This window comes from Musa acuminata, chromosome BXJ3-4 (assembly GCF_036884655.1).
Source record: "Musa acuminata AAA Group cultivar baxijiao chromosome BXJ3-4, Cavendish_Baxijiao_AAA, whole genome shotgun sequence".
Classification (NCBI taxonomy): Eukaryota; Viridiplantae; Streptophyta; class Magnoliopsida; order Zingiberales; family Musaceae; genus Musa; species Musa acuminata.
The window spans coordinates 45,854,582-45,878,442 of NC_088352.1; the positions used below are offsets into that span (position 1 = coordinate 45,854,582).

A 23,861-nucleotide genomic window follows, 5' to 3' on the forward strand; every position below is an offset into this window, starting at 1 on the left:
GGAACGATTCGATGTGGGCGGTTGAGCCCCTCTCCCAGCCCAAACTACCAAAGGCTCATCAGGCTCATGTTTTCCGTGGACTGGGCCCCGTCTGGGCCAAACATCATATGAACATCATATGGGCCCCGTCTGGGCCATGTCATCATATGAACATGTGGAACATCTATCATACCAAAAAAATTAAACAACGAATTAACATTCCAAGAGTGTAAATAAAATAGTCACAAAAATTAAGTTTATTTTTATGAATGATAATAATTTAAATCAATTTTTTTTCATATTATTGTAAGATTAAGGAAGCTTGGCACCAAAATTTGGGTGGAAAGGAGACACAGTAGGATTATATTTTGGAAGTTGGATGTATTTGTGGGAAAATATATCGAAAAAGGTGATGGACTTTAACAAATAATTAAGATGGATTATAGAGAAGAAAAAATAAAAGATATTAAAGCCAAAATTCTAATCCATCACCCGTCATTGCTTATCTCATCTTTGTTTTCTTCTTTATTTGTTCAATGAATTACATTCATCCTTTTAGAGTAACATTTTTTATTTTAACTAAGACATTTAATATTTCTTATATAAACTTAAATTTTAATTCATGGAGTTAGTAGTCACTTACGTGCCGAAGCAGCGGATGGACAGACGCCAATGCTCCGACGGTTCTTCTCCGAGTCTCCACCAACCGATGGACGGTCCAGATTAAACAGAAAATGGAATGGACGGTTCAGGAAGACACTTAATACGCAGATCCCCTGCGTCGGATTTGCTCTCCTAGCCGTACTGCCCAGGACTTTTTCCTAATGCCAAGAATACCCACACTGTTGTGCCGCTTTTCCGTTCATTATAAATCGTATCTAAAGTAAAGTGCACGCTTTATGCAATAAATGCCTGAGGGGGCAAATACGTCATTTAGCCTCCGATAAGAATTCCCGGCGGATACGGTGAAAGGCCGCAAAAAGATGCATCCCATCCCCACCGGCCCCGAAGAGGGCCGGAGGCCGCCTCTTCACTGCTATTTATTGCCGCCATTCCCTGCCGCCTCCTCCCACGCCGTGAAGAAAGCTTCGTGATCCGTCTCAAGGTTATTCCTTTCTCCTGCGGCGACTTTGTCTTCTCCGATCGTGGCTTGATTCTCTATCTCGATTGTGTTGTGTCTGGTTTAATGCAGCAAAGGAAGGTGGCGAAATGGCCGGAAGACCCGCGACGGGTGGGTTTGCGGGCGGTGATGCGATGATCAAAGTGGACAAGGACAGCGATGAATTCGTCATCATACAGCACCGGTTCTACACGAACATGGGTTCCACCGTGCCCCACTGTCCCTTGGTGGAGCTCCACCGTATTCTGTACTCCACGCCCACCGGAAGAGCACGACTGGAAGCCTTCAACCGTCAGGTGGACGCCATGAAACAGAAGCATGGCGGAAACCCTAACGAGAGGTTCGCATTCTATGAGGCTTCCAAGAGGAACGTGCAACGGATCATCAACGACGGGTTTGATGTGTCTGCGGCGCCCGAGGATGGTGGCTACTTCGGCATCGCCCTGTACCTCTCCCCTGAGCCATGTGCCATCAACAGGTGATGGTAGATACCACTGCTTTGCCTCGTAGGCCATCCATTTTACCGTGCCCGGCACCTGTTCGTCACTATGCTTCGTTCGCAGCGTGATGTCTGCAACTGTTGATGAGAAAGGACTGAGGCATGTGCTGCTTTGTCGGGTGATCTTGGGCGGGGCAGAAGAAGTCGTGCGTGGCTCCGGACAATCTCGGCCCAGCTCCGGGAACTTCGACTCTGCCGTGGACAACCACAGATCTCCCACCAGATACATCATATGGTACCCTGATGTCCAGTCCCGTGTGCTGCCTTTGTACGTCCTCAGCGTGGAAGTGGACTTCCGAAACAGAGTTCTTCATCAAGCGCTTGTAAGCAGACCTACTTCACCATGGATGTCCATCGGAGACCTGCTATCCGCGCTGTCGGCGAGACTGCCTCACTCGACGATGTGCCAACTGTGGAGGTTGCACAACGATAAGATGGTATGCTGCAGCTGCACACTCTCAACACGCTCGTTTTTGCGTAGATGCTGTTGTTGAGATAGCATGGCAACTCGTGCAGGAGAAGAAGATTACCAGGGAACAAATGGTACGCAGCATCAGGGAGATCACGGGAGACCAGATGCTGCTTGATGCGATGAGAACCATTTTGGGAAGGTTTGGCTGCTTTCTGTGTCGGCTCTTCTTGTCTTCTCAAACCATGCACTAATTTGAAGCCTCGCTGATGGTTTGCTCTCTTCTTCTTCTTCTTCTTCTTCTTCTTCAGAAAGCAATAGCTGCCTTTCTTGCCTCACGGAATGATGAGAAAGACATTGCACTTGAGCAGTAACCTTGTTGACTTGGCACTCGAGCAGTTCAATAAAAAGTTTGCTTTTGGTTAATTGGTCCTTCAAATTCCATCTGGTTGACTCGGAGATCATTCACCGTCTGTCTCCTAATGAACATTCATGGAAAGCTCTCTACATTAAGTGTAGCTGCAGTGAGGTCGATCGTGACCCTCAATGTGGCATGGAACGAAACGTCTGGTTAGCTTGGCGATGCAGATTTGGGCGACCAACCCAAAGCTCGCCCATCGGGATTGGATCGAGATGTAGGTGTAATCGAACCATAATACAATTAGCTTAGCTATGGATTCGATGCCTATAACCCGAGCCGGCCGTAAGCTCCCCAAAAAAAGAGGCGGCGTCTGCACATTCCAAATTATACTTTATGATGAATCCGAAGGCAATTAGTGTAACACAGCACCACGAGATCGTCAATAAAGCAAACACTTCGTACGCTTTGTCAACCCGCCCCTCCGCGCCGAAGGAACTAGGGTTTGGTCCCTGCCGCCGGTCTTCCATCTTCTCAAACCCTCGCCATGCATGGCACCGCCACAGCGGCGAAGGCATAAGGAGCAGCGGCGCTTTCCGCCTACCCGTCCTCATTCTCCCTCTCCTCCCTCTCCCCCCTCTGCCTTCCCCGCAGCACTCTCCAATATGGCCGTCGCCCAGATCTGCCTCTCAACCGGCTATACTGCCGCGGAGCCCTCCGCCCTTGGCGCGCTCTCCGACGTCGCCGGTCGTTACATCCTGGCTCTGGGTCGCTCCGCCGCCCACATCGCTGCTGCAAATGGCCGGACCGACGCTAACATCCTCGACCTCGTCCGGGCGATCGAGGACCTAAGCGCCGCACACGGCTTCGCCGGCGCCGCCGACCCGACAGGGCCGCCGCTGCGGTCAGGCGCGCTTAGTGGGCTCATGGCGTTCGTGCAGTCGGTAGACGAGGTCCCCTTCCCGAGGCCCATCCGGAGGGACGGTAATCAAGAAACACCAGGGAATCAATGGACGAGCTTCGCGGCGGCGGGGCGGGAGCCGCCATTCCGGCACGTGCCGCGGTGGTTGCCGTGCTTTCCGGAGGAGCAATTGGGAGAAGAAGGGAAAGGGATCGGAACGAGGGAGGAGGTGGAGAAGGAGAGGATGGCGATGGTGGTGACGGACGGCGTCAGGGGAGGCGAAGGGAAGAAAATAGTGGAATTACCGGCCGAGAGGGGAAGGGTTAGGTTTCGACTCAGTGGTAAACAGAAGAGGAGACGGAGGGATTAGAATCGTAGATTTTGATATTTAATTTATTTTATGAGCCAATGAAAGAGAAGCAGTAGTGATTCGAACCCGTGATGTGGCGCAAAACAAACTCCTAAGAAGAACCTCTATGCGTGTGCGGAATCTGTTTGGGATTGTTTGCATCTGTCTCTCTCATCTAATAATGTGAAGTGTTTTGTTCGACGGCAGAAGAGTAGATATGAATGGCATAACGTTGATCCACTGCGCACTCGGTTTCAGCCTGTGTAAACATATCTACAGGAGGACCATGAACAGCACGGTTGATGAAACTGTAGAATGGTTTATGATCAGATGTTCATGTAAAAACTCAAACTGGAGATTAAAACGAACAATAGTAAACCCACATCTCTTCAGATGCCAAATACCAAATTTGGAGCTTGATACAATCGATAACATGAGGACTATGAACTAGTACAATAACAACAAACTGGTGAAAAGATCATCATTTCTTGAGTGGATTCATCCTGTCCCTGAGGTAATAAAGCTTTGCCCTCCTCACTTTCTTCTTGTCTACGACTTTCATCTCCTTGATGTTCGGAGAGTATCTGCAATAGCAAACATCAGGTAATCAATTAGCAAAAACAGAATTTTCAGTTTAAGAACATTAGATAATGAAAGACAAGTAGACCATCCAATAAAGCTCGATATGGGATACCTTATGTATGCCTAAAGTTATTCTTGTCTAGCAGTACCCATGCTGAATTTTATTAGACCAGTACATACGAACCAGAAAGATTAGATACGCCTCATACACCAATAAGAAAGTTTTAAAAAATGTTTCATGTGTCAATATGATTGGTGCACTAGTAAACTAGTATGGTGTCAAGGCACATATAACACTTGGCAGTTCCACTTCACCTCAACCATATGTTTCATTCTCAGTATCTCAATGACTAATATCTACCAATGTCATTTTTTACTACTGTACTTGATACTTGGTCATCAAAATAGTATCTCTGAACTCCCTGAGAATTGAGTTCATAATCGGTGTAACATTAAATGTTAAAAATATCAAATCAGGCTTTCTAACATGTTCGCTGACATGAACAGTAATTGAAGGAAAGAACATAAAAACTATGTTCTTTCAGTGATATCAGTACACGATAGCTAAAGCCAGGAATACTGAAATAGCACATAATATCAATGGTATCTTTGACTAAAACATAAAATGAAACTCTTCCACATAGTAGTCAACTTACAAAGGGAAGACGGATTCAACCCCAACGCCAGCTGCCAATCTACGCAATCTAAATGTGGTATTCAGACCTGCATTCCGCCTTGCTATGATGATGCCTTTTATGATGGATGTTCGACACTTGTTCTCAGGCACCTCCTGTTGACACCATAGATCAGGGGAAAAAAAAAGAAAAATTCAACAACAAAAAAGTGCCATACCACTTTCAGCTCGATGATATACCCAGGTCTTATGTCAGGAATTTCTCTCTCAGTTTGCACTTTGTCCACTGCTTCGTTATCTAAAATCTGTAGGTTTTAGAAACTATTTAGTACTAAAAGAAGGAGACAACAAACTACTATTACTTCCTTAACAATAACAAACACAAACTTCTCCATCAAATCATCAAGATCAACAGCAAAACAAATTTATCAAGGAGACATATCATCAATAATTTAGCATCCACAAGACTTGGCTTACATTCATAATATGCTTTGCAGTTTTGTCAAGCCTTTTAAATTTGATGCGTTGAGGCTGGCTTGTTTCATGGGAGGCAACAGAACCCTCCTGTCCAGAAGACAACTCCTGCTGGCCCATGGTCATCAAGGACCTTAATAAAGGTATATTTCATGTGATCTGAGGCTTTAATGTCCAATTGTGAGATCTTATCAACTCCCTGTGAGTGTGCAGCATATTTTCCTAAGATAGGAAAATAAAATCAACTATTAAGACCAGTATTGTGATAAAGTAATAAGACACATCATATATAAGTAGCAGAAGAAAACAAATAGCTCTTCATTTCATTCAAAATGTATCCCTTGTGCAGGTTACTGGTCAAATTTTTTGACCTGCAAGAGCATGTATATGTGTAGAAAGGTATCTGCAGGACAAACAATGGGCAATTTCATCTTTTTCTACCCTACAATAGCCTCTTTAAAAAAACTATAACTGGTGCATGATGTATTATCTTTCCAAAAAATGCTGCTTCTACATTGTAAATCATTGCATGCAACACAAGGTCAGGTTCTAGTTAATATATGACAGATTCGAAGTCTCCAATGTTGTCATATGCTACCTACTTCCGACTGCAGATTGATTAACCACAATCAGAAATAAGATCTCTTTCGCCCCAAGAATAGGAGGCTCAATAACTTCAATGGTTACTAATGCCATGCACCTCTATCTAAAATTACAGCTGTTATGCTCTCATCTGCATCTCCACCAGTTGACGCCAACCCAGCCCTTGCCATACAGTAACATACTCTTCCACCTAATCACCACTATTTAACTTGCCCAAATGTTAAATACCCTTGCCTGTATGTTAGATGCCTCTTTAGTAAAAACCTCTCATGATGCATAGATTGGAAATAACACAGACTGTAAATAGTTATTCACAAGATCTTGAACCCTTTTCAGATGTGTGAAAACATTGTCAACATGATGAAAATAACACAGGGTGAGAAAGAAATTATTGTTTACATCTGAAATAACACAGAAAAAGAAAGAAGGCAAGGCAGCAATTCAATAGAACATCTCAACTTATGTTAAAAAGTTAGAGATATCCAGACTAAAAATGAAACATTATATTCCAAAAAAAATGCCATGTCCACTTATCAACGTACAATGACTAGATACAGCTCTAACACACACCAACCTAAAAATTGTTTCAGCTATTCCAAGTTCAGGCAGATCACACTAGAATCCCATGTGGAATCAGTTATTTTGGTAATAATTTTTCCATTCTTGAGTATTTCTGTAGTAACTCTCTTGCAATTTTTTATTTTCCAATAGAAAAGCCAGAATATTTTAAATGACAGTTCACTTTTTAATTCAATTCAAGACTGGAAATAAAACTTCAATCAGATGTGTTTTATTTCTATTAGATAATCTACATTTATTGCTTTTGTACAGTCACAAATGCACTAAACTTCTTTGTATAAAGACCAGGAACTGTGAATTGCAACTTCTGATCTTGTTCAAACTCGGCTTGCTCGTGATTTCATTTTTCTGTCAGCCATCTCCAGACCCATTCTTCTTTTTGTTACTCTAAAGTCACATCACCATTTCAACAAGCACCTTGCAGGCGCTAATGGGCCCCCGCGTGCCTATAACGTTCCCAAAGAACGGAAAGCACAGACACTAACGACCATATCAAAATTCATATGCTTATGCACGTGATATCCGGACAAGCCACAAGGGCGTTGTCACCATCGACAATCCTTAGCATCAAAGAAATCAGACATTACCATCAATTTGTCAGCGGAAAGAAAGGAAAGAGAAGGAAATGAAATTACATGTTCTTTCTTACCTGAGAATAGAAGGCAAAGAGTTGCGAAGCAGGGGAGGCGGAAGCGCAGCGACAAGCGCCAGCGGATCGCACCACGGAAGCGACCCATCGCCTCGAAACGCCACCCACCAACATCTTCTCTTCGTGTTCGTAAGCTGTCGGTGGAGGAAGTCGCGCGGGACGCACCCCTCGTTTCTCGGGTCGGGACTTGGGAGGTAGGGTTTAGCCTCCGCACCAGCGGATCCCATTCCTGCGTTCCACTCGGGCTCGTGAATGGAGACCAGACCGGACTTCTCTTCGATATCGAGGGTCGATTGCTCGGGCACCGATCCCTACTAATCAACATAATTCAGCGTAATAAACTTAATTCATCGTCTATAAATTTAGAGCCAGCAAAGAGATACGATCGAATTAGAATATTTTACAGCAATCAAAACTCGATAGTAAATGATATTTTTTACATTAATATGAAATTATAATAGACTTATCATCCGACTAAGTTAGAATAACTATTTCGAGTGATGTCGTTGAATAAATATGTCGTGGTCGGTGAGTCAGCACGACTCGGTCCATAGGTCAATGTCGGGAGTCTTCTGTCGATTGAGTTAGACGTCGAGATAGATCGAGCTCTCGTGACGAGATGTTGATCATCATTTTTTGATCTGACCGTCGTTGTTGAGTAGCCCATTCAACCCTACAAGAGGAGTGGGGGATCTCATATTTATTAACATGAAGAAAGTATTCTCATTAGTTAAGACAATAAAAGGTAAATTGAAAATCTATAATCACTTCGACTAGAGAAAACAGCGGGGTAGATCAGTGGCAACGACGAGACACACCACGCGAGATGGGGCCGCCAGCCGTAGTCACATGGCGGCACGTGAAGTCCGTCGGCGACTCGCCACCAACCGGCCGTCGGCTGGCGAGTTACCGTCAACCTAAGCGCCCAAGTCATCCGTAGGCCATGCATGGTCTCACCGGTAATGGAGGCGTCGCGTTCTGCACCAAAGAGGCCGTAAGCCTTTCGACGTGCAATAATAGCACAAACAAATCACACACATTGCTCTGCACTAACAGCCTTCCAAGACGCCGTGGGGTTCACGGAGCCACCGCCGGACGCGGCACGGAGGAATAAAAGAGTACGAGACACTCAGCGCCAGAAGGCATCCGCTTGTCGGCAATCAATCAAAGCCATCTCACCTTCCTTTGCCCACAGAGTCAACTATGGGCTCCACCTGTCAACTTTGATTAATGCAAAGCGGCATTTGCCAAACAGTACTTACCTTATATTGTTGAGATAGAGTTGAAAGCAAAACAATTACATGCGACTCCAATGGGATCTGACAGATCCAATTGTCGCTACATTCATGCTTGCACACTGCCTTTTGACAAAAGGGCAACGATGTATTGACCATCACGCATGCGATGGGTCCCTCCTTCCTCGTGCCTATCGCCACTAACTGCCAAGAAATAGGTAGTTCTCTATGAAAACGGTCTGATCTGACCGCGCTCGTTACCGTCGCTGACCACTTGGCTGGCCCACATTTATATTCTGAGTGTGTTAGGCTCGAATCACTTTCCGTTGTGCTGTGCGATCGAACCAACTTTGGTTGGGTGACGTGAAGTGACCCATCCGGTCATGCTTGATTACCGAACCAACAAATTGGACTAGTTTAGGCCTATTGCCATTAAACTATTATAGAGGGTTGTTGTAATGGAGGAAGGCGTCATACACTAAATCCAATTCACCGACAAATTGGGCACCGTCAGATAGACCAGCTGTGGACCCGAGTCAGCCTGATTCCGTAAACCGGGTCTGGTTCAATTTATGGCCTGACCGGACAATTAGAGAGCCGCTCGATCCACCCAAATCGGGAAGGACCTCAGGACGGTTCACCGTGTTCTTTGAGCCACCACAGCATTGTTAAAGAGGACGAGCGCCACAACGATTACCAGCTTCTACCATCTCGTTTATTTACTACCGTTTTGCGCTCGTAACTAACCACTAGGGAAAGAGCACCGACTGCCAGAGGAAGGCAGGCAGGGGCAGCTATAAAAGGGAAGTGGAAGCTTGGGGGAAGGAAGGCAGAGGCGACGCATCATGTTTGTGATCTAGGAGGAATCAGGGTCGGCGGGGTTGCTTATTCGGGCGACGAGATCTCGTCGCGTCATCTCATGCTATAATCGAAACTCTGGTTTTGGTCGGGGCGAGGAGGGTTCTCCGATTGAAACCGGACTCTTTCTCTTCAGGTACTCGTACTGTGATTCGTGATCTTTTGGAGTTAGATTTGAGTTTACGCTGATCGCCGTCGTGAATCGTCGTCTCTGATGTTGTTAATAGATGGCATTTGCTAGTCGGTGATAAACCCTTGCGGGTCTTTTCCATATTCCCCCAAACCGTTTGAATGAGTCTGGACTCTTCAAGTCCTTATCCTTTCGCTATCTCATCAACTCATATGTGGATCCTTTTGAAAGTCGTGTTAGGAAGTTGCTGTTCTTCCTGTGATTCTTTTGCTTTTTCCTATAGGTTATGTAATTGTGGAAGATGTAAGTTCCTTAGTGTTACTCTAGTTCTATCTTCATGTGTAGGTTTTTCTTGGACTAGTGAGTAGACTAGTGTTGACTTTTGCTACCTGCATGTTTAGATTGATTTTGTCTTTGATACATATATTTTTTCATATGGTACACAAAGGTCGAAAGTAAATGGATCTGTATCAGTCTGTGTCGTTAAATTAGATCCCTTTTGTCTGATGGTCACTGCTGTTATAAAGGCTATCTCTGTTTCAGTCATTAAATTCTCTGTTTAGATTCATCTTCTGCTGTTGTGCTTCCTCGTGACCGCCATGCTGACTTTATTCTTCGAGATCTTGGATTAATGCATGTGCTGTATATTCAGTTTGAATTTGAATCTTCTGGGAATTTCTTTTTCAACCCATAGTTCATTCTCTATGATTATATTCGTTGTCTGGTTAGCTAGGAGTACAAGCTAAACAGAAACTCTTTGATTTTTTCATCATCAGATGTGAAGATAAAATTTGTTCATTAGGTATCTCTCACCAGTAAGTGACACTTCCACAGCATCCTGAAAAATCTTTGTTGAACTATATTTGACTGTAATAGAATTGGAAGATTTTCAAGTGGTAACTTAACGTAATTGCCTATTGTGAAAAGTTCACAATAGTTGTAGTAATTGTATTTTAACGTAGGAGATGAAGTTCTCCACCTACTAAGTTGTTTTGGTGTTACTGGAGTTCTGCTTGTTGAAATTCAGAACGTGTATAATTGGCTGAGCTAGAGGATCTTTTCCTTAAAATTTTATATTGATACATATTCCTTCTCCTTTCAAGCTTAATATTTCATTCACCTAAATATAAGTTACACTGGATTAGTGTCATGTTCATTTCATTATTCAGTATTGCAGTCGGTTTATTGTGGCTGAAAATGATTATGGTTTCCAGGGCTGCTTTGTTACACACTTTCCTATATTTGTCTGCAGCCCTTTCATTTCTAAATCAAAATGAAGAAGAAAGACAGTAAGCCGGGGGCTTATCATGATAAAAGATGTCGGGTTGTCCCCATGACTGTAATGGTAATTGCCTTGTGTGGATTTTCCTTTTATCTTGGAGGAATCTTTTATTCTGAAAAGAACAGAATAATAAGGAAGGATGCAAGACCAGCAGTTCAGTCTTCGAAAGAAACTGCAGTGGCTTCTCTTCAAATAAAGGCTGTTGAGTTTCCAGAGTGTAGCACTGATTATCAAGATTTCACACCATGCACAGACCCAAAGGTAATTTCAGCTTCTGCTTCCTAAGTTTGTTTAAATACATGATGCGATTGAAGGTCTGATGGCAGTAGGATGAGTATTTATGTGATCTATGTAAATAAGTGCTGATGAAAAGAAAATGGATCATTAGTGCCACCTAAAACAAATGGGTAGCCTCGTCTGTTTCAATTTGTTCTTGGTTCAGCTGCAATGTTCCTTATATGTTACATGATTTATTTGCATGTAGCATGGCAACAAAGCGGGCAATAAGCTCCTCACTCCTAAGTTCTATCCAAGCGTTTGGTTTTTAGGCCACCAATTGCTGGTGCATTTTGTGATCTTGTCTTGCTAGCCACGTTGATCATTGCATCCCAAACTCAAATTCCCGATACTTATTCTGCTGACATATTCTTCCTATTGCCTATGATTTTGATTCACAAATCATTGTTGGTCTTGTTGGCTGCTGTATAATTCATGACCATCTGGCTCCAACTCTCAGAGAAATGCCCTCTTTAAGTGTCTCTTTCTTGTTTAATTAACAATTTATGATGCTGCAAGTGGTCATTTCTCTGATGCACACACTATTTCATTGTAGATTTTATGTTACTTTGGCATGGATAAACAATTTTACATGTTGTCATGCATGGTCATGTTGTTACAATTATTATCATTTCTCGTGTTCCTCATTTTAAAGTAAACATTTTCTTGTGGTCTCAGAGATGGAGAAAGTATGGTAATTACAGGTTAAGCTTTATGGAGCGTCATTGTCCACCAATGAATGAGAGGAAAGAGTGCTTAGTTCCTCCTCCTGATGGTTATAAACCACCGATCAGATGGCCGAAGAGCAAGGATCAATGTTGGTACAGGTAAGCCTTTCTTTTCCTAATATCTTGGTGTCCATTTCAGTAAACAAGGCATCTGTTGGTTTTTCCAAGGATGACTATGAATGTGTGTTGTTACTTCTGACATGACCTCTATTTCAATCTATGGTCCAGAAATGTTCCCTATGATTGGATAAACAACCAGAAAGCTAATCAACATTGGCTCAGAAAAGAAGGTGACAGGTTCTTCTTTCCAGGCGGAGGTACCATGTTTCCCAATGGAGTTAGTGTGTATGTTGACCTGATGCAAAATCTAATTCCTGGAATGAAGGATGGAACTGTCCGAACTGCAATCGATACTGGTTGTGGGGTGAGTACCGACCAGCTTATGTTCTAAGTGAAATTAGAAAATCTCCATGCTTATTTGACTGCAGCATGTCTTTGCTTTTAAAATTACATAATAAAAAACATGCCTGTCCGTCATACACTTAACATCAATCTATCTGCCCTCTGAGGGAAAAATTATGAAAAAGAAAATAAATGAACTTTAAATGTTGATACTTGGGGGATAAGCATTTTGGCATTGCTTGTTATGTGCCTGAAACTAATGTAAAATAGTATTACTTCGTTTGACAACTGCCAAATTGCTGAAGCTCTAATGCTTCCATGATAACCTGTTGTGTAACTTGTTTTGCTCTTTGGATTTTACACAATGTTCAACATGTCATGACATGGTAGGCACTGCCTAAAACAGTTCCCAACACGAGTATGGTGGATTAATCCTGCCCGGCATGATTACATCACCAACACAACTTGATTAGGTGTCTTCTTTTCTCTTGATGTCCATCGCTTAACCTAAGAATAGGAACTTTCAACTTATGCTGGACTTCTTCTCTTAGTTTGACTAGTGATATTGCTCTCCAAAGAGGTCAAAAACAGGAAACCATCCATATAACCAACCCCAAAGAGTCACCACCAAATGTTGTTTTCAAACCTGAGAATTATTTTGCATATTTTACGTCAGTGCATTACTAGTTAAGGCAACTCCAATAAGTCCACTTAGAATCTTAGATGGAAACATTTGAGTCCCCTTGGTTGTCTGAACTGTGAAGATTGTTTGCTATTGTGTTTTCTTCTGATACTCTAAGCATTAGCTCTTTCAGGTACATTTATATCAATATTGACATTGAATTTGCTGATGATGATAATCTATTTTGCTTTTACTGATTAAGTGAGATAAACCTACTTTATATTGGTAACTGAGGCATGCTGTTTGATTTTTTTTTAAAAGGTTGCAAGCTGGGGTGGCGATTTGTTAGACCGTGGTATTCTAACCGTTTCTCTTGCACCTAGAGATAATCATGAAGCTCAAGTACAGTTTGCCCTTGAACGTGGCATTCCAGCAATTTTAGGCATCATTTCTACTCAGCGTCTTCCATTCCCATCAAACTCATTTGATATGGCCCACTGCTCCAGATGTCTTATTCCATGGACAGAATTTGGTATATTTCTGCTCACTAATATAGCTAAATTATCATCGTAAATTGCTTACTTTTCTTTAGAGATATTGTCCCACAAAGTTAATTCATGACTACATAGCATACAAGTAGTCATGAATGCAACTTAAATGCTATGTAACATGACTATAAAATTTAGTTGCTTATCAAGCGATAGCAGGTGACAATATATTCGCAACAACAGTATGAAAATGATGTATTTTCCACCTGCTATTACTATACTAATGCATCCTTGACTATATTCATCACTAATAGCTGGCGTTCTTTCTTATTGCATCACTACAAGTAAGCGATTTGATCACTTCATATCTGAAGTCTTGCCTATTATGTCTCAGATGGGATTTACCTTCTAGAAATACACCGAATACTTCGACCTGGGGGCTTCTGGGTGCTCTCTGGACCACCTGTAAACTATGAAAACAGGTGGCGTGGGTGGAACACAACAGTGGAAGAACAGAAGGCAGATTTTGACAAATTGAAGAAGCTGCTAACTAGCATGTGCTTCAAACTATATAATAAAAAAGATGATATTGCTGTTTGGCAGAAATCTGCAGATAATAGTTGCTATGATCAACTTACTGCATCTTCTTACCCTGCGAAGTGTGACGACAGCATGGATCCAGATTCAGCATGGTACACCCCACTTCGAACTTGCTTGACGATTCCAAGCCAAACGTACAAGTTGGGGCTGACGTCTGCACCAAAATGGCCCGATCGGTTGCGTGTACCTCCAGAGCGTACTTCAACGGTCCCTGGTGGTAACTCGGGTGGATTCAAGCATGATGACAGTAAATGGAAGGTGAGGATAAAACACTACAAGACTTTGCTCCCTGCTCTTGGAAGTGACAAAATCCGCAATGTTATGGACATGAATACTTTGTACGGAGGGTTTGCAGCGGCACTTATCGGTTCTCCGCTGTGGGTAATGAATGTGGTCTCCTCTTATGGTCCTAATTCCCTTGGTGTGGTCTATGACAGGGGACTGATTGGCATGTACCACGACTGGTAAGTAACAAAGTTTGATAAAGCATCTACTTCTTTGGCATTCTTATTTAAACGGATATACAATGTAATTAGTCAGCATTTTCTCATATTTTGTTTCCGAATTCACCTGTTAGGTGTGAACCATTCTCAACTTATCCTCGAACATATGACCTCCTACATCTTGATGGCCTATTTACTGCAGAAAGCCACAGGTGAAATAACTTGACTTATGTTTCTGTCACTTTGATTTTTCTTTCTATTTCTGATCGTTTCAATGAAGCTTGTCTTAGAAAACTTTCTAAAAACGTGTTGTAGAAATGGATAGATGTAAACATGTTCTAGTATTTATTTTTTATGGTGACCTGCTAAACATAACTATTTTTTCACCAATGATCTATGTATTGATATATAGTAAAAATCTGTGCTCAAATTTAGCTTTTAGTATGGACGTCAATGTCTTCAGTTATAACAAATTGTTCTTCAAAGTTGGGTCATATTAACCGGTGCAGGTCTGGGCTACTGAGTTATCTTTATAAAGTATATTTGCCTAACGGCATTCTTAACTCTCTTCTGCTGGTTAGCTTTAGTTGGTGAATTTGTTTCTTGCACCGAATTGTTTAAAATTAATGACATGCCATCACTATTGTCTTTTTCCTTGAAAGTTCACAATTTTCTAGTTTTTGCTGTCTTTGCAACTTGATCTGTGTCAGCATTTGCACTTTTTGTATATGCATACTTCTCTCTCCCGCTGCTGATTTCTAACTTCATAGATCAACTTGCAGAACACATGTCCTGACTTTATTTCTATTTTGGCAGATGTGAGATGAAATATGTGCTCCTTGAGATGGATCGGATCCTGCGTCCAGATGGGTATGCAATAATCCGTGAATCAAGCTATTTTCTAGACGCTATAGCTACCATTTCCAAAGGGATGAGATGGAACTGCAATAAACACAGTACAGAATACAATTTAGATAAGGAGAAAGTGCTAATATGCCAGAAGAAGCTGTGGTATGCAAAGCAGAGTCAACAATGAGAAAATAAAGCCCGGTGAGGATTTGGTAAAATCCTCGAAGTCGAACCGGCTAGGATATGAATATCAACACTTTTTTCTTTTTCTGGGTACATAACATAGGTATTCAGTATGATGGTGACTTCAAGAATAGGCCAGCCTGCAACTTCTTCCCACCCACCTCTTCTCTCTTCTGCAATTTCAGTTCCTCATGTATTCTTTCTCAAAGTGAAAAAACCAACAGTAAGCAATGGAAGTTGCAGTGGATATGGTTTCAGGTTCCTCCTATTGGTATAGGTTATGTGGGCAGCTATAGGAGCGCAAATAAAAGGGGAAATGTCATTCTTTACAGAGTTTAAATGCTTTTCAGGCATTTTTTTTATAAGGTGTATCGATATGTTGGGATTGTGAACGTCATGAAAACTGATATAGAAATTGGATGTATTAGGCAATAAAAGTTTTTCAGCATTTGCAGGTTGTATCGGTTGCTTTTCTTTTGTTTTCACCGGTCCATCCGTTGTCAGATCTCTTCTGACTCTGAAAGACCAGAAGAGAAGATGCATCAATTGCAAGACTTTTTTGAAGCATGTGGAAAACAAAGGTCTGAACTTTGGCAGTATAGCTTTCTTCCGTTTCCTTCAATCATGGAATGACGTTTCGTCCGAACTGATCTGAAATGGACGGTATGATTCCATCCTAAGCGTGAATCGTGGACTGGTTTGGCATGTCTATCAAAAAAAAAAAAAAACACTATTTATTTAACATTGGGTGAGGGTTCGATTCACGAGCCTTCTTTTCACGAGTTGCCGCCTATCGTCGTCGTACACTTCCTCCGCCTCTTTGGTTTGTTTGTTTCTCTTTCTTCTTTTTCTTCCTATTCGTTTTTATTTTGTTCTTCTCATTTTCTGTGGTACATTATTACTTCCTCGTCTTTTTCCTCTTTCTTCGTTGTTTCTTCTTCCTTCCTCTTTCTCCTTTTTCTTACTACGCCTTCTTATGTTCTTCTAATTTTGTATGCCTTCTTTTTTTTTTCTTCTCATTTTTTTTAGACGATATGCATTCATATTTTTTTTATTCTCATTTTTTCTAGACGATATGTACCTATGGATCATGTGTCATTGTTATCAACCGACACGTATAGATTCGACTATGGTCGATACCATACGGCAATGTTGCCTTCATTGTTCGAATCACTTTCATGCTTATATTTATGATCCGTGCCAGAGAGAGAGAGAGAGACAGAATTTTCTAGTGAACTCTAGATTCTCTAGAACTTGACCGTGGGATATGTGGATGCCTAATGTAATGTGCAAAGACTGGGTAACATAGATAGCGTTGGGATTTGCTGCGCCTTTGACTTGGAAAAAAGGAGAAATATAAATTGAGAAAAGGCAGAACGATTAGTAGATAAACACCCACCAGAAATGACATTAGATAGGATAAACTACCATGTTTTACAACGACAAGCAGCGACTGCTTTGTCTGGGCCAAAAAGGGTATGGCATATTATATCTTTCTCCAATTGCTTTTCTTTCTGTTTTCTTTCTTATCCTTGATGTTTTGGTATGGAATCCCCCCGACCGGTTAGTTCTAGAGGTACTGGGCTTGGATTCTTTCTCGATTCTCCTCCCACCACAGCTTGGCGTGCACCTCCCCGAACCTCTCTCGGCTGCACGACCACCAAACCCGTGAGATGCGCAGGGCGTGAGATTGTTCATGTAAACACATGTACTGATGTATGTTTACCTGAATCGGACTCGACGAAGCTCCCGGGTGCCATCGGCGAGCTCGCGGATGGTGATGTACACACCCGGCTCGTCTTGCTCCACCCACTCGGTTATCTCGATATCGCTGGCGTTGCTGACGGAGACGGAGGCCTCGTCTCTGGACGAGGTCGTGGTCCGCGACGCCTCGACCGAAGATGTCTCCCCCTTGATGCCGGAAGCCCCTGCAGTCGATGAGGCGCCGGCGGCGGCGGCGGCGGCGGCAGCAGCAGAGCGAAGGTAGTGCGGGAGGATGTGCTCGGAGGGATCCGGCACCGAGGGAGAGTAGACCCTTTTTCCGGAGGTAGGAGGAGGAGGAGGCGGCGGCGGCGGCGGCGGAGGTCTGTAGTTGTACCGAGTGGTGAGCCGTTCTTTGGCGACGGGAGGCGCGACGGGGCTCTCCCTGGTCGAACCGACCCTCGAGCAGAACGATTCCCTCTGAATACGATGGGTCCCGCATGTGAGTCCCACACATTTTTTGGTCTTTTACCGTGAGCACACTTGAGGCGTAAAGGCGAATCTAAATAGCAGTTTGGGGGGAGGGGAGGGGAGGGGGAGAAGGAAGAGGTGAGCCACTGACCTCGCCTCCATCGTCGGATCTGGGAGGAGTAGGAAGTGCCTGACGGTTGAACCGCTGCACGTTGTACAGCTCCATGATCCTGTCGTAGTTCTCTCCCCACCACCTCTGCGCTTGCCACTTGTTGAACATCTCCCGGCTGTCCAAGAAACAACCACCACCGTCTCAGAGATCCCCCCGTCACCAATCGAAGCAAGTGATCCAGACATCGGATAGCGTCAAACCTGAACCGGATTCGCTTGAGATCGTTGCCAGCCCCACCAGGGAGCGAGACGAAGGTTATGTGGACCCCGGGTTCCACCTGGGCCATCCACTCCTTGGGATCGTTGTCGTCTTCCAGCACCACGTCCTCCGACGCCACCATCCCGCCGCCGGGACCGGGAGCCCACTTGGCTCTGCACCTCGCCTCCTCATTGACGCTCATGAAGTCCCATGCGGGAGTCGAGTTCGAGCTCGCGGCGTGCAGCTGACCGTAGCGGCCCCCGATGTCGGAGCCTGCGTCGTCGATGTTGTAGGAGCCGTGCGGCTGATGCCGGACGCTCTTGCTCCTGAACGACGAGCTTCCGCCTTTGCACTGACGATGCGATCCAGAAAACTTCAACACCATGTCCTTTATCTGTGAATTTTGGATCATGGAGTTGAGGTACAGCGGTAGCCATGGACAACCAATAAGTGGTTCGAGGAGAAGATGAACCGATGGTCACGATTTCCACCGTCCATCTGCTCCTTTTTGTTTTGGATATCCATCCAATACCGAACAGGGCTTTTAAAGATTTGATTGGATGATCACTGATCTCAAAGGCTTAAACTATTCGGAAAAGATGCTTAATTACCTCTATCGCGAGTACGCAGCAAGTACGAAACCTTCTTATATCATCTTAAAGATTTGATAGGCGATCAGTAATCCTAAAAACCTAAACCATTAGAAAAAGATCTAATATATACTTTTTTTCTTTTCGAACTTTGAACGGGTTAATAGTATTATTATTCAATGGCTAAAGACAGCGATGCCAGGAGCGTGCCTTTTCCTAATCTTAAAGTAAGGTGCACATGAAGTTTGATTACCGAGCCACCCACTAAACATCTAATCAGTTCCTTAAGCACTACACATTAATGATCAAAACCTCACACAGCGTGGCGTGAGTAGAATGGAATAAGTTGGACCTCCACGTTCTGTGGAGATCGCTTATTTGCCAAGTTAAATGGTCACCATAAAGAGCCCATCACCATACAAGTAGCCCCACGGTAGCGGAGTGCAAACTGTGTGGAGGAGGAGGAGGAGGAGGAGGACCACCGCCGTTGCTTCTCCTCCACTTTATTCCTTTCGTGGCGCATACAAGCCTCTCGTCCTTGTTACATCCAACGGACCTCTTTCCATCGGAGAGCTCTTCTTTTAAAAAAGACCCGAACCTATGCACCCCACCCTCGAAAGAGAAGAACAAAACCACACAGTGCGTACAGTGAGCGGGCGAGCCTCAAAAGAAGGCGAAATCACCCTCAAGCCCACTCTTTTTGGACAAACCTCGTCTCTCTCTCTCTCTCTCCCTCTCCCTGTCTATGGATCCGCGCGCACTCACTTCACAGCGGCAGTATTAGCCCCCCTGCTGTAGGAAAGAAAGAGCCGGTGGGCCTTCCGCTGTCCTATCCCCCTTGACCAACCTTTATCCTATAATTTGGACCGATGGGGCTCACAGTTATTTCCGCTGCCCGGACACCCATTAACTCGGGTATCTTTTTATGTGCATCTCTCGTTCTTTCAAGGCAAAGTTGCAGTAGCTAGGCCTCGTAGTAGAAGTGGAGTGACAGCTTTGGTTTGCAGTAGACGGGGTCAGGTCGGTCGTTTTCACTCCTTTGGGTGCTGCCCTCTCCCACAGTTCAAAGACACCGGTGTCAATGCACCTGTCCTAGCGCCAGAACCTCCCTTTCTCAGCCCAGTGCAAATACTATCCTATCTTCTAAACCCATTCGACTAGCGATTTGTGAATGGCGTTGCAACCAATAATTAATGCCGAGAATGAAACGAGGAATGCTCACCGAGAGGTAAGCGAAAGGGGGCGGAAGCTGAGACTGACCTGAGAGGTGAGGCTTTTGACGGCCTCTTTCCCGCTCGGGGTGGTCGCCGCACGCGCGGTATCCTCTCCGCCATCTTCCAGATCGTGCTTGGAGCAGGCGATGCAGGCCAGCATCTCGTCCGTGCGTCGTCGTCGTCCTTTCCGATCCTACCACACCTGCAACACGAGAGTCATATTCACCAGACTGCCATTCCCAGGAGACGCCTAACAAAGCTACGTTGCTCTCGGAACACCCCCCGATCCCAATTTAATGATGTCGGGGCGGCTTTTCGGTCTTTTCACAGCTTCTACAGCGAATAAATACCAACGATTTCGCTGACAGGTCCTCAGTTGCCATCCCATATGGTTATTATATAAACTATAGGTTGCTGTTGCAACAGCGTTAAGGAGGAGCCGACTTTAATCGTACAGCCAATGGAATCAATCGGATAATAACGATGCACGGGAGCGATGCAGGGGGGGGGGGGGAAGGTTCTGATGGGAACATAACAGCAGAGGGGTAATTAGTGTGCGCACGCGACATCCGAGGAGCGAAGCTTTAATAGGTAACGCTCAAGCAGAGCAGAGGGGGGGGGGGGGGGCGCGGAGATGTGGAGGAAGGGACCCAGCATTTTGGAATCTCTCTGTTTTAGCCTATAGCGGCTATGATTTGGTACCTGTGAACCCATCCCCCTCCCCTGTGTCTACACTGTCCCCCACCCCCCTCGCCTCCCTCCTATCTCTCTCAACACATTCCATGGAGACTTGCAGACAACAGAGAGGAGACACACAGGAGAAGATTTGCACGGAGAAAAGTGGCATCAGAAGAAGTTGTTACCATCAATGCCTTTCGTGTGTCTCTCATTTTTCCGTCCCTCGCTTTTCCCCTTTGATATATTGCCAGAGCAACAAAGCTTTCTCAATCGTGAAGAAAAGAAAAAAAAAAAAAAAAGGATAACAAGGCAAGTGTTCCAAGTACCTGACCACGTTTTAAATCCGTGTTTCTGCTGCTGTTCCGCTTTCCTTTCCTGCCGGCAATCTGCAACCTGACGACAATCGAAAGAAGACACCTCCGGTTTTTCTTCCTGAAGAAACGAGGGTTGGGATGAACAAGATCATACGGATGCATCTTTAAAGGAGCAATTGAAATTATTGTTCACTTGGAACCAAAGATCATCAGAAAACTACAGTATTCAGATCAAAGAAACATCGTGGCTTTTCTTACCAAAATCAGCTCATATTCGCTCCAAGAACTCAACCACGATGCTTCCCGTGATCGTTCCCGACAAGGAAAAGCGATCACCACCCTCTCCAGCTTCTCAATTCCAGCAAGAAGGGAGAAATCACCGCGAGACCGCCGTCAGATGGTGGTGGGCTTCTGGTTCGACTCGAAGAAGAAGAAGGGAGGGCGAGTCGTCTGTTTCCGTCGTGGCTGTTACCCATCCATCCCCAAATCGTCGCAAGAAGAAGCCGCCTGCGGCTATTTGTAGCGCCAAGCGACGCCCGCTATCTTTTCCGTTACCATCACCCTTTCTTTTCATATCCATCTCCGTCGTCGCCCAGCCCAGCCCAATCCAACCCAACCCAACCCAACCCAACCCACGGATGAAACCATCTCAGCCGTCCATTCTCCGTGTACGAACCCGTTGTGGTCCCGCTGATCGCATCGTACCGCAGAGAACTGATCCATCAAGACAGATCGAGGGCCCACGCAGGGTACGGTACACCGCGGGATCTTTCTCACGTGCCAACGCACGTACCTCGATCTCCGCCGTTGGATCGCTTGATCTCCGGACGCCGTCAGTCGGGTCTGGGCGAGCGGGCATCGCTCTTTTTCGTACGAGCACTAAATAGATTTAAGGAAAAGTAAGTGGGACATATGGAATGGCGGAAACGATGTGTGTGTCTCTAAGATCACCGAGTTTGATTGGAGTCTGCAATGTGACGATCCATATGCGACCCGATGGCCAACAGTTACATTTCCATCTTGGAAAGATATGCTGATCCCCCTCCCAATGTACTTTCGAAGAGAATCGCCCAAGTTTCCACTATAAGGGGAATTCCAATTTCTCTCTTCGGCAGCGTTTCTTAAAGCAAAAGAAAAAAGAGCTCGTTCAACCCTTCAGGTGGACCTGTGTAAGTGGGAAGAAGGAATCCTCGAGGCGAACAAAAAAGAATGCTATGGATGTATGTCCACTGTAGGTGTGTGTATATAAGCCGGACGCGCACCTCCTTGATCAACGGTCAAGCTAAGGCGATTAAAGACATCATGTCCCGTACTCGCCGCAGCCTTTTCACGGCACGCCACCGGCACCAACCGGCGATGACGCGGGCAGTGGCCGGTGGTGAACCTTTGGGCATTGTTCTCTTTCTCAGAGAGAGAGGGATCGACATTCTGCTGGGTAATGGGATGATGGATTGGGCTGAGCTGTTGTATGCTTTTAAGTCAAGCTTTCATTTATTCCTTCGGCAGAGAAAGAAGGATGAGAAGGAAGAAAAAGGAAAAGAACGGGGAGCTTTGAACGGCGGGACAAATGGAAGGTCTGGTAAAGCGAGAGGTTAAACATAAAGAAACGAAAGGGTGGGTTTGTTCTACATATGCCATGATGAATTTTCGGAGTGATCCAGGCTTTAGTTAAAGGTCTCCTTCGACTTCTTCCAGTCCAAGAAAGGGATAGTCCACATCCCCAGCAAGCTTTCTCTTTTTCCCTTCCCATGTCATCTGCTGGGGACGTGACCGGATGATGGCCTCCAAGTAATGCGAAGATTAGATCGTCTAATTATAGGATATACCGTCAAATCCCGTCTTCTCCCCTCCTCAAGACGGATTGATGGTAACCGAGGACCGGCCACCGACCACGGCTTTCTTATTTCGTCTCTTTGGCGTACGAAAGAGACTTGTGGCAGCGGCGGAGGCTGGTAAGTGGCCGGCTTTGGACGTACGAACGAGCCCGGTGGACGGGTCTTCTGTTACGGTTCGTAATGGAACTGACTAAAGAAGCTCCTCCTTTTCATGTTGATTCGATTTGCTCTCAGTCTTTTGAAACAAAGAAATCTTCCTAATTTGGTTATTGTATTCTTAAATCAGTAAAAAATATTTTAAAATTCTTATATATATATACATATATTGATTTTTGTTAAATTTTGAGTCAATAATATTTTCGAACGGATTCGACTTATTGACTTTATTTACCAAAAGATTATGATAAATAAATATATAAATATATATATATATATACCCTTAAATAATCATTTTTTTTGCAGTGAAATGTTGTAAATATATTTTATAGTAATCATGTAAATAGGTTTTAAACAAAATTTCCCATTAATATCTATATTTCTAATATTTTATACAAGTCTTAACATCAAATTCTTTTTTGAAAAAAGGTCTTTAATTAACCCATGCTATGCTGTGCTGTAATCGCAACATAAGATCACAGCCAACGACTCAATTCTTATTTCTTGATGTAATTACAACACAAGAAAACGGCCACCGACGCAAGTAACAGGAGGTTTAAGACGAACAGAACTGATGACAAGAGGTAGTTGTCGGTGGGGCCCGGTAACTACTTCTTATTGGCTCCGCCGCTGCCGCCGCCCCGGAGCGATTGCCAGAAGACGGGCCAGTTGCGGCGGGCCTCGTTCCAGCCGAGGAAGGATCCCTCCCGAAGCGGGTCCCAGCTGGCGGAGACGATCCCATAGCTGACACCCAGCAGGGACGCCCCGAAGAAGAAGAAGGAGACGAGGACGGGGACCCAGGAGGGCACGTCCACCTTGGCCACCACCTTGAGGTAGTAGAACAAGGGGAAGAAGAGGAGGCCCAGCGACAGCGGGATTCCGATGGAGACGCCCATCCGCCGCATCATCCTGTTCGTCACCACCTCCGGGATCGTCCCGTCGCCGTCGTCGTCGCCGCCGCCACCGCCTTCGTCGTCTTCATCGTCTTCTTTATCGTCAATCCCCAGTCGCTTCTTCCTCTTCGGGTTCTTGCCGACCATTTGGGGCGAGGTGCCGAAACCTCGCGGGCTATTGAGGGCCGCCGGGGGCCGGAGCGGCCGAGGATGGCGGAACCCAGAGGGGGAAAGCGGTGGGGGCTGGAGAGAGCGGGTGGGGTTTTGGACAGGAGCGAGAGGCGTGGGGCGGAGGAAGGCCAGAGAGTCCATCGGGTGCGAGGCGGGGCGGGCAAGCCGAGGTTCAGTTAGGTTTCTGCTCTGTTGTGTGTGGATGACGAAGAGCCTTATCCAACAACGGAAGTGAT

General features: G+C 44.8%; 6 protein-coding genes across 10 annotated transcripts; 3 read left to right on the plus strand and 3 right to left on the minus strand.

Annotated features, from left to right (window-relative positions):
- Positions 1–929: 929 nt before the first annotated feature.
- Positions 930–2,433, plus strand: LOC135635679 (probable inactive poly [ADP-ribose] polymerase SRO2). Of its 2 annotated transcripts, XM_065146927.1 has the most exons (5): positions 930–1,084; positions 1,172–1,577; positions 1,663–2,035; positions 2,115–2,209; positions 2,319–2,433. In XM_065146927.1, the coding sequence occupies exons 2-5, from the start codon at positions 1,189–1,191 to the stop codon at positions 2,326–2,328; spliced, it is 867 nt and encodes a 288-aa protein (XP_065002999.1). In that variant the 5' UTR covers positions 930–1,084; positions 1,172–1,188; the 3' UTR covers positions 2,329–2,433. The 2 variants fall into 2 exon arrangements, with proteins under 2 accessions (XP_065002999.1, XP_065002998.1); XM_065146926.1 differs by having other exon boundaries at positions 2,115–2,433.
- Positions 2,434–2,479: 46 nt separating this feature from the next.
- On the plus strand, positions 2,480–3,703 carry LOC103983390 (transcription initiation factor TFIID subunit 8-like). The gene has a single exon (XM_009400607.3). It carries the CDS (start codon positions 2,917–2,919, stop codon positions 3,634–3,636), a length of 720 nt encoding a protein of 239 aa, XP_009398882.2. The 5' UTR covers positions 2,480–2,916; the 3' UTR covers positions 3,637–3,703.
- Positions 3,704–3,973: 270 nt separating this feature from the next.
- LOC135581042 (large ribosomal subunit protein bL19cy-like) lies at positions 3,974–8,125 on the minus strand. Its single transcript, XM_065146928.1, has 6 exons — positions 7,955–8,125; positions 7,137–7,809; positions 5,309–5,527; positions 5,050–5,136; positions 4,854–4,987; positions 3,974–4,199 (listed from the first exon to the last, which is right to left on the minus strand). Exons 3-6 carry the CDS (start codon positions 5,429–5,431, stop codon positions 4,097–4,099), a joined length of 447 nt encoding a protein of 148 aa, XP_065003000.1. The 5' UTR covers positions 5,432–5,527; positions 7,137–7,809; positions 7,955–8,125; the 3' UTR covers positions 3,974–4,096.
- Positions 8,126–9,129: 1,004 nt separating this feature from the next.
- LOC135635928 (probable methyltransferase PMT21) lies at positions 9,130–15,693 on the plus strand. Of its 2 annotated transcripts, none has more exons than XM_065147397.1 (8): positions 9,130–9,365; positions 10,574–10,902; positions 11,596–11,744; positions 11,874–12,069; positions 12,991–13,201; positions 13,552–14,221; positions 14,335–14,412; positions 15,017–15,693. In XM_065147397.1, the coding sequence occupies exons 2-8, from the start codon at positions 10,633–10,635 to the stop codon at positions 15,234–15,236; spliced, it is 1,794 nt and encodes a 597-aa protein (XP_065003469.1). In that variant the 5' UTR covers positions 9,130–9,365; positions 10,574–10,632; the 3' UTR covers positions 15,237–15,693. The 2 variants fall into 2 exon arrangements, with proteins under 2 accessions (XP_065003469.1, XP_065003468.1); XM_065147396.1 differs by having other exon boundaries at positions 9,131–9,365; positions 10,612–10,902.
- A 900-nt stretch (positions 15,694–16,593) lies between these two features.
- LOC103982562 (protein BREVIS RADIX) lies at positions 16,594–21,067 on the minus strand. Of its 3 annotated transcripts, XM_018825244.2 has the most exons (8): positions 20,829–21,067; positions 20,583–20,688; positions 20,442–20,490; positions 19,625–19,780; positions 17,777–18,168; positions 17,556–17,691; positions 16,959–17,413; positions 16,594–16,881 (listed from the first exon to the last, which is right to left on the minus strand). In XM_018825244.2, exons 4-8 carry the CDS (start codon positions 19,736–19,738, stop codon positions 16,803–16,805), a joined length of 1,176 nt encoding a protein of 391 aa, XP_018680789.2. In that variant the 5' UTR covers positions 19,739–19,780; positions 20,442–20,490; positions 20,583–20,688; positions 20,829–21,067; the 3' UTR covers positions 16,594–16,802. The 3 variants fall into 3 exon arrangements, with proteins under 3 accessions (XP_018680789.2, XP_018680790.2, XP_009397801.2); XM_018825245.2 differs by lacking the exon at positions 20,442–20,490 and having other exon boundaries at positions 20,588–20,688; XM_009399526.3 differs by lacking the exon at positions 20,442–20,490 and having other exon boundaries at positions 20,829–21,066.
- Positions 21,068–23,037: 1,970 nt separating this feature from the next.
- On the minus strand, positions 23,038–23,854 carry LOC103982561 (protein PAM68, chloroplastic). Its single transcript, XM_009399525.3, has one exon. It carries the CDS (start codon positions 23,764–23,766, stop codon positions 23,170–23,172), a length of 597 nt encoding a protein of 198 aa, XP_009397800.3. The 5' UTR covers positions 23,767–23,854; the 3' UTR covers positions 23,038–23,169.
- Between the last annotated feature and the right edge of the window lie 7 nt (positions 23,855–23,861).